The 13,948-nt window shown below is 38.4% G+C and overlaps 2 protein-coding genes across 2 annotated transcripts in view; one reads left to right on the forward strand and one right to left on the reverse strand.

Annotated features, from left to right (window-relative positions):
• LOC149790754 (putative methyltransferase DDB_G0268948) overlaps positions 1 to 7,987 on the reverse strand; it is a 39,710-nt gene extending 31,723 nt beyond the window's left edge. Inside the window, exon 1 of the mRNA XM_089972819.1 lies at positions 7,798 to 7,987. The gene's annotated coding sequence lies outside the window, so the exon portion shown is untranslated. The remainder of the gene's footprint in view (positions 1 to 7,797) is intronic.
• Positions 7,575 to 13,948, forward strand: part of LOC149790755 (ADAM 17-like protease) — a 100,036-nt gene continuing 93,662 nt past the window's right edge. Inside the window, exon 1 of the mRNA XM_089973260.1 lies at positions 7,575 to 7,750. Within this exon, the coding sequence (XP_089829386.1) occupies positions 7,687 to 7,750 (64 nt within the window). The 5' untranslated portion in view covers positions 7,575 to 7,686. The remainder of the gene's footprint in view (positions 7,751 to 13,948) is intronic.

Consider the following 13,948-nt stretch of genomic DNA (forward strand, 5'->3'; position numbering starts at 1 on the left):
GGAGGACTATACAGGGGAGGTAATAGAAGTTCAGTACGCGAACTGCGCGCGTGACTCATTACCAGTAGCTGTCATTGACCTCGATTCACATTACGTGAAGGGGAAAATTGAAGCTAATTGCTTGGAGGGGCTATCACATGACGTCATATTGGGTTGCCGTTATGTGTTACCCCAGCCGAACCCCGAAACCTGCACACCTATGCCAGTGAGTGCTGTTGAAACCAGGGCCATGAGTCGCCAGCCGAAACAAAAGCCAATCCAAGTTACATCGACACCGGTTAGTAATGTTATTACAGCGGAGTTAAGGAAGCTGCAACAGGAGGACGCAACTCTGGCGCAGTTGCACAAACACGCAGAAGCGGGAACAGAAAGGGAAACTCCGAACGGCGCGGTGAAGTTTGTCTACAAGAAGGGAATCTTGTATCGCCACGCCAGGAAACACAACGAACACTTCAAGCAAGTCGTCGTGCCAAAGGAAAAGCGTTGCGAAGTACTGAAACTTGCACACGAGAGTCTCATGGGTGGACACATGGGAATTGCTAAGACGCGTGACCGTCTTGTAAAAGAGTTTTACTGGCCAGGGGTCCAGGGAGACGTAAAACGGTTCTGTCTCTCCTGTGACAAATGCCAGAGAATGGCACCGAAAACGGATCAGCGACCCATCCCTTTGGGGAGTACGCCCCTTATCGATGAACCATTTAGACGTGTTGCCATGGATTTAATCGGACCGATAAAACCCGCGTCTGCGCACGGAAATCGATATATTTTAACGGTTGTCGATTATGCTACACGCTATCCGGAGGCCGTTGCGTTGCGTAACATTGACACGGAAACCGTCGCGGAAGCTCTGTTTGCGATCTGGTCAAGAGTCGGAGTGCCCGACGAGATCTTGACCGATCAAGGAACACAATTTATGAGTCGTGTGATGGCGGAGGTGAATCGTCTCATGTCGATTAAACACCTCACGACTACACCGTATCACCCCCAATGTAACGGATTGGTCGAACGGTTTAATGGGACCTTGAAAAACACGCTCAAGAAATTGTGCGAAGGCCGCCCCAAGGATTGGGACCGGTATATTCCGGCCATGCTTTTTGCATACCGGGAAGTACCGCAAGCGAGTTTGGGGTTCTCTCCCTTTGAACTCTTGTACGGGAGAACCGTACGCGGCCCAATCGCCGTACTGAGACAGCTGTGGACAGACGACCACGCTGTAGAGGAAGTACGCACTACCTACCAGTACGTCGCGGACTTGCGCAACAAACTGGAAGAGGTTTGTTCTCTCGCGCAAGAAAATCTCAAACGAGCTAAGGCGCAACAGGCGAAAAATTACAATAAGCGCGCAAAACCACGTCAGTTTGAGGTAGGGGACAAAGTGTTGTTGTTGTTTCCCCAGGAACACAACAAGTTGCAAGTTTCCTGGAGGGGTCCATACGTCGTCACCAAGAAGGTCGGAGGTCAAACCTACCGGATACAGCTACCGACGAAAGAGAAATTGTACCATGCCAATTTGCTCAAGAGGTACCGGGAAAGGGAGACCGCCAGCGATTTTGTTGTCGCAGCGATAGTCACCGAGGATATCGAAGGCGATACGGAAGGTGCTAACACTGTCCCGAGCTGTCCATTAACGAGGGCCGAGACTCCGTCCGACGTGGAGTGTGACCCCATGTTAACTGAAGGGCAGCGGAACGAGATAGAGACCTTGCTGGCCGGATATTCCGACGTGCTAACAGAAAAACCCGGGAGGACGACGCTTGTCGAGTTCGGGTTAAAGATGGTGGACGACCGACCAGTTCAACGTAAACCCTACCCCTTGCCCCACGCGAAACGACAAGTTGTAAGGGAAGAAATCGAGCAGATGATTGCTCTGGGAGTAATCGAACCTGCCGACTCTCCGTACAGCTCACCAGTAGTCTTAGTGCAGAAGAAGGACGGCACCCATCGGTTCTGCGTCGACTACCGGAAGCTGAATCAGGTGACAGAATTTCAAGTTGAAATGCTACCTGACCCCGAACATATCTTCGCTTCGGTCTCGAAAGCGAAATATTTTTCCAAACTGGATTTGTCCAAGGGGTATTGGCAAATTCCGGTAAGGAAAGAAGACCGACCGAAGCTTGCTTTTGCTACTCCCGACGGGACATACCAATGGTTGGTGATGCCGTTCGGGGTACAAAACGCGCCCAGCGTCTTTACCAGAATGATGCGGAAGTTGTTGGAGCCCTTGCGCGATAGGGGTGTCCACAACTTCATGGATGACCTCTTGTTAGCTACAGAGACATGGGGTGAACACCTCGCTCTGTTAGCTGACGTTTTGGAGCGGCTACGTCAGGAGGGCTTGACAGCCCGCCCTTCCAAATGTCACCTTGGTTTCAGGACATTAGACTATTTAGGACATACCCTGAGCCAAGGCACGCTGTCTCCAGAGAAGTCGAAGGTGGAGCAGTTGAGAAACGCCGCACGCCCCACCACGAAAACGGAAGTGAGGTCATTCCTGGGACTGGCCGGATATTACCGGAGGTATGTCGCTAATTTCAGCGCGATTGCGGGCCCGTTGTCTGACCTAACCAAGAAACGGACCCCGAGTAAGTTCGTTTGGACAGATGCGTGTGAGCACGCATTCCATACGCTAAAGGATAGACTTACATCCGACGCAGTTGTTCGTCTACCGGACTTGGATAAAGAATTCGTTCTGCGCACCGATGCATGCGACACGGGACTGGGAGCAGTACTGCTCCAGGAGCATGACAAGACGCTTTTTCCTGTCGCATACGGCAGCCGGAAGTTGTCTGCTGCCGAGAAGAATTACTCAGTATCGGAGAGGGAATGTCTCGGAATCGTGTTCGGCATATCACGGTTCGAGCGATACCTATATGGACGTAAGTTCATATTGGAGACCGACCACCAACCACTCGCCTATCTGGCGCAGGCAAAGTTGTCCAATGGTCGATTGATGCGATGGTCGCTGTTTTTACAGCAGTACCAGATGCAGATCACATACGTGAAAGGATCTGAAAACGTAGGCGCAGATTTCATGAGTAGAAGCGCCGAAATGATATAGATCATTTGTTATATTTTCGTGTTCATACTCAGTTTAGCATTTAGTTCATTTTGCTGATTTTGTTCTTTATATCGTGTAACACTTTTGCTTTTTTAGTTTGAGTGAATAAAATCCTGATTTTATTCTCAAGCGTGGGGGGATGTGATGTTTTACCCCAACCCCTTGTATTATACATGTATTTATAAGTCTGTAAGTGGAGCCAGGTAAGCTTTGTTTTCCAAGTACCTAAGTTGGCTAATCCTCTTACGTAACCCAGTCTTTGTTTGAGCTCTTGAGTGGAAATCTGGCGGGAATCTTTGTACATGGGAACACGTGACGTAGACAACTTCAAAGAGCCGGAAGCCGACAATGGTAGGCTGGACAGTGCATGGGACACACAGACTGACATTTTTATGATTGACAGTTCGATCAAATGACCAGAGTCCGTCGCCATCCAATCGGGATGCGTTGTAGGTGGGACTTGATTCGAGAAACTGGCATAAGACTTGTACAAGCCTGAAATTCGTCAGTTGGTGTTTAAGAGTCGCAGTGACACACACTCCGTTAGCCATTCGTAAAAATTGGCGGAATTTAGGAAATTCATGAAATAGCTTCGATCAGGTGAGTTTGATGTTACGTTGATTCTGCTTGATACGACTGCTGTTAATTGAAGAGAATTTGTCGTATGTATACATTTTACTTGTATTGAAGTATGAATAGTTAATTATGACCTTAATATTTTGCATTTTTTTCATGACTTTAGCTAGTACTTTTGTTTACGATTGATTACGATGTTGATTCGTTGCATCATTATTCATAATGTTACTATGTACACCTTATTGGTGAGGCGAAAATGTTCTCTTCTTTCGCTAGTAATATGTGTGCATATTATTTCGTGGATTATTACGTTTACGCCCTTTTGAAAGGACGATTTGTATTTGTGAAGAATTGTATTGCTCGCTAGCCGCTATAAGAATTAATATTGTAATTCTTTGCGTAGTTATATTTTGGTAGACAAGAAATTTGTTTACGTAATGATAGATTTTGCCATTGAGTAACGAATTGCCGTTCATCACCATTTGAATGTGAATATTGTCGATTTGGTACGCTTGTGTAGGAAATATATATAAATATATATAAATATATAGATAGTCATATTACTAATCGTAGTAATATTTTAGTACAATCATATTTGAAATATTTTGTATGTATATACTGATAGGGCTCAGTATGTAGATATTTGAATCCTTTGTGTGATTGTGTTATGGCGCCATTTTTGTAAGCGGCGGAAGTGTATGGGAATTTCGATGTGTGCGCATGCGCGACCCAAATGTCCCGCCTTAAACTGATGGTTCAGTTCAGTGACGTAGTGTGAGGGAAGATTTTTATAACCCTATGCTAATGCATTATACCTTTCAACAGGAAGCTTTCGGGGGACGAAAGAATTTCAGAGAATTTCGGGGGACGAGAGAAGTTCAGAGAATTTCGGGTGACGGTGAGAGATACCGAGTGAATTTCGGGTGACCTCAAGGGATGCCGTCAAGGGTTCCGGATACTAGAAGAGGAACCGGAAGTCAAGATAACGGCAAGGAACAAGGATTATAGAAGAGGAAGCGGAAGTGGAGATCACGAAAGGAGAGAAAGACAAGGGAACGAAGAGATTTAGATGAGTAGCACTCAAGAAGGGAAAAATCTCCTCACACTGTGAACTCAAATGATGATCAAAGGGATCATTGGGTGAAAGAGAGACATTGATTACTTTAAATTCTTTTAAATTTCATTTATTAAATTGTTATTGTTTAAATTTCATCTTTGTATTTCTTTTAATTTAACTGTCGGCATTGCTGACTGGGGGCTCGTAGCCATAAATATATTTAGTCAATAAATAATATAGTGTCCAGAATTTACCTTCTGAATAAGGACCAGGGGAACTTCTCATAACTCGTTAAAGTCTATAAGAAGAACCCCACCCCTAGACAACCACTACACCCCCACAATATCGACGTGTCAGTACTAAAAGGATCACAATATATCGATGTGCTAGTACTCAAAGAAACCCAATATATCGACGTGTCAGTACTAAATGAAACCCATTATATCGATGTGTCAATGCTAAATGAAACCCAGAATAGCGATGTGTCAGTGCTAAAAGAAACCCCAATATATCGATGTGTAAATATTAAACGAAACCCAATATATCAATGTGTCAGTACTCAAATAAACCCAATATATCGATGTGTAAATACTAAACGAAACCCAGAATATCGATGTGTCAGTTCTAAAAGAAACTCAATATATCGATGTGTAAATACTAAACAAAATCCAATATATCGATGAGTCAGTACTAAAAGAAACCCGTTATATCGATATGTCAGTTCAACGAAACCCAATATGTCGCTGTGTCGGTACTAAATTAAACTCAAACATATCAATGTATCAACACTAAAAGAAACCCAATATATTGATGTGTAAATGCTAAACGAATCCCAATATATCAATGTGTCCATGGTAAACAAAATATATCCATATAACCAATATATCCATGTGTTAATACTAGAAGAAACCAATATATCGATGTGCCAATCCAAATATAACAATTCAGGTACGTATATCCGATCCAAACGAACATCAGAAAATACCAGGAAACTAAATGACACCAGGTTGGCTGTTTGCGTTTTGTTAATTTAATTAATATATTATTGTATGAATGCAGGGGCGGACAGACTTACCGATGTGGGCCTGGGTGAGTGTAAACAAGGAAGACAGAGATCTGTGGTATCGACCCCAGCGAACGAAAGAAGCTCCGCCATTTACAGCGTTGCCAATGCGCAAATGTAATAATCTAATTGTAAAGAAACCTTACTCCAAGAAACGTTACGGCCGTTTCGCTCTCATTCTTATGGGGTGGGCCGTATGCCATCTTCACCCCATCTCTCAAACAAAGACAGACAGATATCATTCTTCTTTGTGTTATATTTAGTAAACAATGCTTTAAATGGGATGTTGAGCCTTATGACCCGTCACACGAGATGGATACTAAAACACAGGTATAGTATGGGCTACTCCAAAATGTCGATCATGACAATGAATTTAGCTAAACAATCTTTGGTACACGGAATAACCGCTGGGTTAGATGTGGATGTGACTAATAGTGGGTGTGATACTTGGCTTCGTAAAGTAGGTAAGCCATCAGATACGCAAACAAACCGCTAGCGCTTACCGAACATGACTGGTCTTCCCCACTTCGAGCCATGCTTTCGCACAATATCCGAATAGGAAAAAGATTAATCCAAGACAGATGAAACTCGATCGACGAGAACCTGAGTATATCTAACCTAAATTATTGAGAGAGAGAGAGAGAGAGAGAGAGAGAGAGAGATCAAATCTTGTTTTAAAAGTATTTGATGCCCAGATGATGTAAAACCTACCTTATTTGCTAGCAGTATAATATTACTGACTAGGTTTCAGTATTTACTACTTTTTATGTTAAGATATAAGTTCAAAATTTCTCAAACCCTTTTTGTGTCTTTCTTGTCTCAGATGAAAGCCATCTATACAGATTGGTTATGGTTTGTGGCATCGCACTTTAGTTGAAAATGTGGAATCCGTTTTACTTCTTTAAGTCCTAATAACTTTGACCTCTGTTCTTCTAAACCCGAACTTAAGAGGTGTTTTCCTTGTCTCAAATGCAAGCAATCTACAACTTTTTAAAAATGCATGTGATATACAAGTAGTATTTATGTTTTGGAGATCGTGATATTTCATTCACGTTTGTTACTTTGATCTTGAATGTGTGTATTCCATGTCTTAAATAAGCTCAAAGTTTGGTTAAATTCTGTATAGAGAACATTATTCTACAGTCACCGTGATCTTGACCTTTTACCTTTTGACCCCACAACTGATTAGTGTTCTTCTGAAATAAAATGCACGCCATCAACAAAGTTATTTGTAGATATTTGTTATACGCTTCAACTTATTTTGTGGAAACCGTTTTTCTTTTCTTTTCAGTTCAGGGCTGTGATCTCTATCTTTGACTTCTGGAGCCTGAAATCGATCGATTTCTTTCTTGTCCTAAATACAAATAACAATACTTGCACAAAGTTTGGCAAAGCTAGATGTTAGAGAACGCGAATTATTGTGCGGAAACAAAGTAGAGAACATATATCGCAGTACGAAACGCTCTACCGTGTGTCTACTTATAAATGTTTCAGTGACTAGCAGTTAGAATAAGTTGAGGTATATACGTTTTAAGTCATGCTTTGTGGACATTACTCATATTAAATTGTAAGTATCTATACTAATTATTTAAAATCAAAATTACATTATTTTTGTATTCGTTAGAAAGAACTAACATTTTGCGTATGTATTCCGAAGTTTTGCATTAATAAACCGGGTCAGCAAGACATTGAAATGGTTGCATTTTACAATTCCGGTCACAGGCCCGTGCAATGACATCATGATATCGGTCCTTGAATTTGAACCAGGTATTAGTCCTGGCTTATCATTTGTAATCCTTCTGTTTTCTACCTGTTGGAGATGAGCATTCTACACTGATTCGAATACACATATATATCATACATAAAGCCCGGTTTCATTATCTAATAGCAAATCCCATTGATGTCAGAGATGTTTTTAGACTACAACATAACATGGATTCATTTAGGATACTGGCGTTGTATTTTGTAATGCTTGCATTCGAAGAATATTGTATAGGTAAGTTCTAAGCAGGTTTACACAGAGTAGACACCGATTTTTCTTACCCTTTTGCCGCTCATTGCTTGCAGCTATACCGTAGATGTGTTAAACGAACCGTACATACATTGTTTGTGACCTATCTATTGCCTTCAAGGCAAGATCTGGTTCACTGAAGATGTACCATTGTTCCACTGAACATGTCTTAGCAGCAACGATGTTGTAGTGTAGTTCTTTTCAGTGGCCCCCATTAAAAATAGGGTAGAAGATGTACATTTGTTCCGGAATGGCTTTTGACTCACACAGGTAAAGATAAAATGGATAACTGTTAAAATGAGTACGGGATTCAGCTAAATAATAGGATGCTTTAGTGAACATTGTAGAATAACAAGAAAAAGGTGAGTCAAATATATGTTATTAGGTACAGCAGTGTAAATACCCCCCCCCCCCCGAAAAAACCTTGTTAGATGCAACATTGTAACGAAAGGAAAATTTTGAAACATTTGTATATATAATTTGACTCTAGGGAATTCAAATAAGTATATATATACATATATATATATATATATATATATATATATATATATATATATATATATACATACCCCCAGTTATATGCATTTCTGAGGTAATTTTCAAAATGTTATTTTTAAAAATGTATATGCAATTTTTATTCATAACTTTTATTACAATTATATGAATAATCAACCAGGCAGTTGCATTATCCAAGCATATAAAATAGTTGCCCTTTGTGGGTTACTTGTATAAAGTTTATTAAAACAAAATTAATCCCCCCATATATATTTTCATATTTTTTATGCAAATAGTGTGAATAATGTGACAAGATTTCAATTTTTTTAAAGTGTTGTGCATAGAACCTATGATAGTTAACTCATTAACCCCTGGCACCGCATTTTCATGGCAGGAGGTAGTAGCCTACTGCCGAGCTCTGTAGCGTCAAGGTCATGTATGATACACTAAAGTGGGAAAGTGGGTGGTAGCTGCACAACGATACCAAATAATCTGGAGGTTCTAGTTGCACTACAAAATGCAGAGAGAAAAACCTTGTTATTTGGACCTGATTTTTTTCCACCCAAAATTTGCCTATAGTCAGAAACTGATTTTTTGTCCGGATTTTAGACTTTTTGGTCTCAGATCTAAGGCAGACTGGTCTGATCTGCAAACAGACAGATGAACCTTTGCAAAAAGTAGCATAAGATGGGCATTTGAAATAAAAAGTGGTCTTGATACAAAAATGATGAGTCTGTTAAGCAAAAAATAAGAACTTCAACTTTTACCCTTCTGCTCATGTGCGAGAGAAATAGCCAGTGAAGACTGATGTTTCTAACACAACTAGGCATTAGGTTAATGGAAAACATCCTTGTTCTAGGGTTTAACGCCATTTTTCAGCACAAGATCGGCCATATATGGCGGCCAGTATAACTGGTGGAGGAAGAACCCTGGAAAACCCAGGAAAGAACCACCGACCCACGAGAAGCTACTGGCAGGCTTTCCCACGTACCCACGCTAGCCGAGCCTTGGACTCGAACATACGCAGACAGAGGTGAGATGGCAGTGATCCGGAACGGTGATCGCTTTAGACCACTTGGCCACTCGGGGCCCCAGAAAACATCCTGGAAGTCAACGTATTAGGATGTATTCATAAATAGCCCACAACATGTGTTTCCCCCTCGCATTTCGTGTGAAATGACAAAAACCTCCAGGGGTTAATGAGTTAATAAATCCCAAAACTATCATATGAATCATACTGAAAAGTAGAGTAGGCTTAATCAGTGAACTAAATCTTGCAGGATGGAAATTTTGCCTTGAGAGTCAAATACCACATGATAACCTGCATAACCCACTAATCAGTTAACATTGTTTTTATTGGAAGTTGTCAGTTATGTTGGATTGTCCAATAACTGTCATCAGTATCAACATGGCTCTGTTTAGAGTTGCATGACAGAGATAATTATAATTAAACACCTTGTAAGATGGCAAATCATCTTTGATGAAAACAAATTCAAAACTGTGGATGGAAATAAGGAGAAACGATTGGGGAAAATGTTTGTTTTGATGATACTATCCTATATAAAAAAAATTGTAATTAATAATTTCATTTATTCTCTATTATTTAGTCATGCTTCTGTGAATTACATTTATGATCATTTGTTTCATTTTACTGTTTCACTGTCGACATCAATTTTTGGGTTGACTGTATTACATCATGTTATATCAGATTTGAGTATTATATATTGGTAAATAACATGGCTCATGGCTCAGAGGAACAATTTGACTTATTTCTCGTAGAAATATCTGCACAAAACTGCCTCAGACTGTAAAAATGAACATGGTTGTAAGAAACAGAAAGAAGACACTCCTTTAAAATGCACATACAAATCAGAGATGTGTTGAAGAAAATTTATCATTGATCTAAGTACATGTGTATTGACTTGTCAAAAGGATCTAAATGTATTGTCTTGTCAATAGGATCTATGTGTATAGCCTTGTCAATACACAAATTATAATACACAAATTATAATACACATAATGTATAGATTATGATACACAGATGTATGTGATACACAGATTATATTGTATGAAGCAAAACTTTGCCAACATATTATCAGTAGTACTGAATATTTGTCTATGGTGATTTATAAATACTACATTTCACTGTAATATGAGATGTTCATATTTCCTTTTCTGTCATAATTGTGTAATTTATATGCTAGATAAGACTGTTTGATGCTTTCAGTGTTTGACAATAAATGTAAATACAAGTTTTAAAACTGTTTTCTTTTTAAATTTCCTTTCTGTTGGTTTTAAGATTTCTACTCTGTCTTAAAATTGGGATTTTCAGCCTTCATTTTCAAGTCATGAAGGAAACCCTGATTCTGTTGTATCAATAAAAAAAAACTTGATTCTGTTGTATCTATATAAAAAACCTGATTCTGTTGTATCTATTAAAAAAAACCTGATTCTGTTGTATCTATAAAAAAACCTGATTCTATTGTATCTATTTAAAAAAACCTGATTCTGTTGTATCTATATAAAAAAACCTGATTCTGTTGTATCTATAAAAAAAATATAGAGACAAGTTTAGAATACTTCTAAATTACACAGATCAGATAATTAGAATAGGCTGAAAAATGCAAAACTTTGTTTATTGCATATCACATAGTTGGTATAGTTTTCCTATAGTATGTGCAGTTTCATATTTTTAATATTACCACACGTTAACATATCACTTTGTGTGATTCTGACTGGTCCAAATAAGGCCATGAAATTATTGTGTAGTATCCTCTTTACTGATTGAATGTGATCATGGGAAAACTTTTTTAACCCCTCCTTCTGGAATTTTTTGTTGTCGCTGAACATTTTTTTTGCTGCCATTTTTCCACTCATGAAAGCCAATTGGGGGAAAATGGTCTTATTTGTTTCAATATGGCCAATTTATGCCAACAGGGGTTTGTTACGTCAAGTATAACATATCATCCCACTCAAAAAGAGATTTGTTTACATCTTCTGTACAGTCTAATGTTCCAAATCAAATACTGCAAATATCTGGTCACAAATACGTTACAGTAAATATATTTATTTCTGCATCCAGTAATCTTCTTTTCACAAGAATATTGCAACAATATAATGTTTATTTTTTATGTGAAATTTCAAGGTAAACACTAGCACTGTGCTGTGTAGGCCAACTCAAACCGGTACTGTACACCATATCAAACAATGTGACAGTGTGACAAAAATTGGACATTTTGTGTTGAAAAATTAATTTGTCTTTTGTAAAATGTTCTGTTTATTGGGATGGATGCTTTTTCTTTGATTTATTGTTAGCAAAAATGTATAATCTACTTTAACTATTTCAGCTTTGTTTGGGACTATTTTTACACACAACAAATGAAAGGTACAGTGTCTGTCAGAGTGAACAAAATGATTTGTTCTTCTTTCTATCTAAATAATTTCCACTGAAATAAAAACTATCTGATAAAAGGAATCTCAAATGCATAATGATTTAATATTAAATTTATATTAAATATGAATAACTTGATTCATAAATTTGGTATTGAATCATTACCCATTTGAGATCCTATATTACTTTATAGAACCAGGTTGTGAGATTTGTAAGAAGTTTTTGAGGTCAAACTTTTTTCTTTAGTCATCTTTGTGCATTGATGCAATATACAAAGTGTCTTTTTGAATTCGCCATTGCAAAATATTAGGTTGCAGTTGAATATCAACTCATTTATGATTAAAATGAACTGCATTTCATTCTATCATTGGTTGACTCAGACAGCCAAATTATTATGAAAATACTTGCAAGGTTCAAAATATCACCAGAAATACAATTTTAGGATAACATATTTCATATTATCTGAGAAACTGATCTCTAGGAGTGGTACCGTGATATGGTCCAAACTTGTATGCAAAGTTTCTTTAGACAGTCATTTGTTTTCTCCAGGGCAAATACATGAATTCCCCAAAAATTTAATGATTCCATCTTCTTAAAAATCAGTGAGCACTTGAAAGTCATTTCTTCTATGAGCATTACGAACCATGCAACAGAAATCAGTATTAGTGTAGTTGTAATTGAATTCTATATCGACCACCACAATCAATCACTTACTATGTGACCTTTTGTAATTCTGCAGTGATGAGATTTCTTTGTCTGTATTTATTAGAAGTTTTTATTACAAACTATGTTTGGAGAGATTGTACAATGGCCGACAAGCAGTTTTTGGTATTTGGTAGTGATGTTCTATCATGAGATAAAACATGATCACAGATATATCCTGGCATTAAAGAACATCTCAATAAACATGTATTACATGACCTGCTTCTTTTCTAAGATGAATATAATTCTACTAATGAATGGACTTCCCTTTCTTCTGTCTGTATGCCCAGATAATAAGCAGTTGCCCCATCTGTTTCAAAATGCAACTTATCTATTCCACCTGATTAAGTTATTTTTGGCATATTGAGGAAATCAGTGTCAACTATTGGTTCTTTTTCTGGTCTACATAAACATGGTTTCTGTGAGCCCAGTGTGTTGTCATTGATTTAGAGATATCTTAGCAAATTGTACTTTAAAAAAAAGATTGTCTTCAGTTCCAGCCAGTCCAACTACTACCACCAGAAACAAGAAGAAGAACAACAGCAGTTCAGTATGCCTATCTGTGGCTATCAACACTAAACAAAATAACTGCTAGCTTCATTCTTAAGAAGATGTGTATTGGGCTTCAGGGCTTACACACCCTGCATTGGCAACTAAAGATGTGTATTGTGCTTCAGGGCTTACACACCCTGCATTGGCAACTAAAGATGTGTATTGGGCTTCAGGGCTTACACACACTGCATTGGCAACTTAGGATGTATATGTTGCAATCTTTCTGGTTGGCAATACACTTGTGACATTTAGCTGAAACTGAAAACTATATACCTTTACATACTGTCATCAATTTTTGTTTTAAAAGAATGGATATTAACTCAACAGTGCTGTGTTAATAAATTGTAAGACACTTCTAGAGCTTCAGAGAGCTATAATGAAAAACTACAACAAAGCAGACCTTGGAAAATTAGTCCTGAAACCTGAATATGTATACTGTATATTCCTGACTGTAAACAAGTATATATGTATATAGATAAGGATAGTAGTTAACCCTGCTTTCCCTAAATGACCCCACCTTTTTGACATTGTCAGAACTAATGGGCTCAACCTTTTAAATTTTTTAAATGAATACTTATGCTTAGTGCAGTTCACTCTTCAGCTAAAATTAATATGAAAATTTTATCCGGTAAATAATTTGAATAGTCGTCTACCTTAAACATTGTTGGCAGAACAGTTGGCCAGTAATCCACTTAAATGAACAAGGAGTACTTGATTCAAAGTTTAGCATCGATCAGTTATGGCATATGGAGCCATTTAATTTACTGTTTTATAAATAATGGTTAGAGAAGAGGTGGTTTTAATTTACAAAGGTTTGGTCTTGGTTTGGTTTTGGTGCTTTGTAGCACAGCAACACAAGTAGGTTATTTAGTGCTGAGGTTGCCTCAATTTACAGCAGAACACACTGTACTGTGGCTGCACTAGTTTTCATGGTGTAACAGTAATAGTGGATTTTGTGGTTGCTATGAATTTAAAGATCCAATGAATGAACCATATTTGTCTTGATAAAATTTGTCAAATGCAATTACAAAAATATGATTTTG

Source organism: Sinohyriopsis cumingii, chromosome 10 (genome assembly GCF_028554795.1).
Source record: "Sinohyriopsis cumingii isolate HCF-2022 chromosome 10, ASM2855479v2, whole genome shotgun sequence".
NCBI lineage: Eukaryota > Metazoa > Mollusca > Bivalvia > Unionida > Unionidae > Sinohyriopsis > Sinohyriopsis cumingii.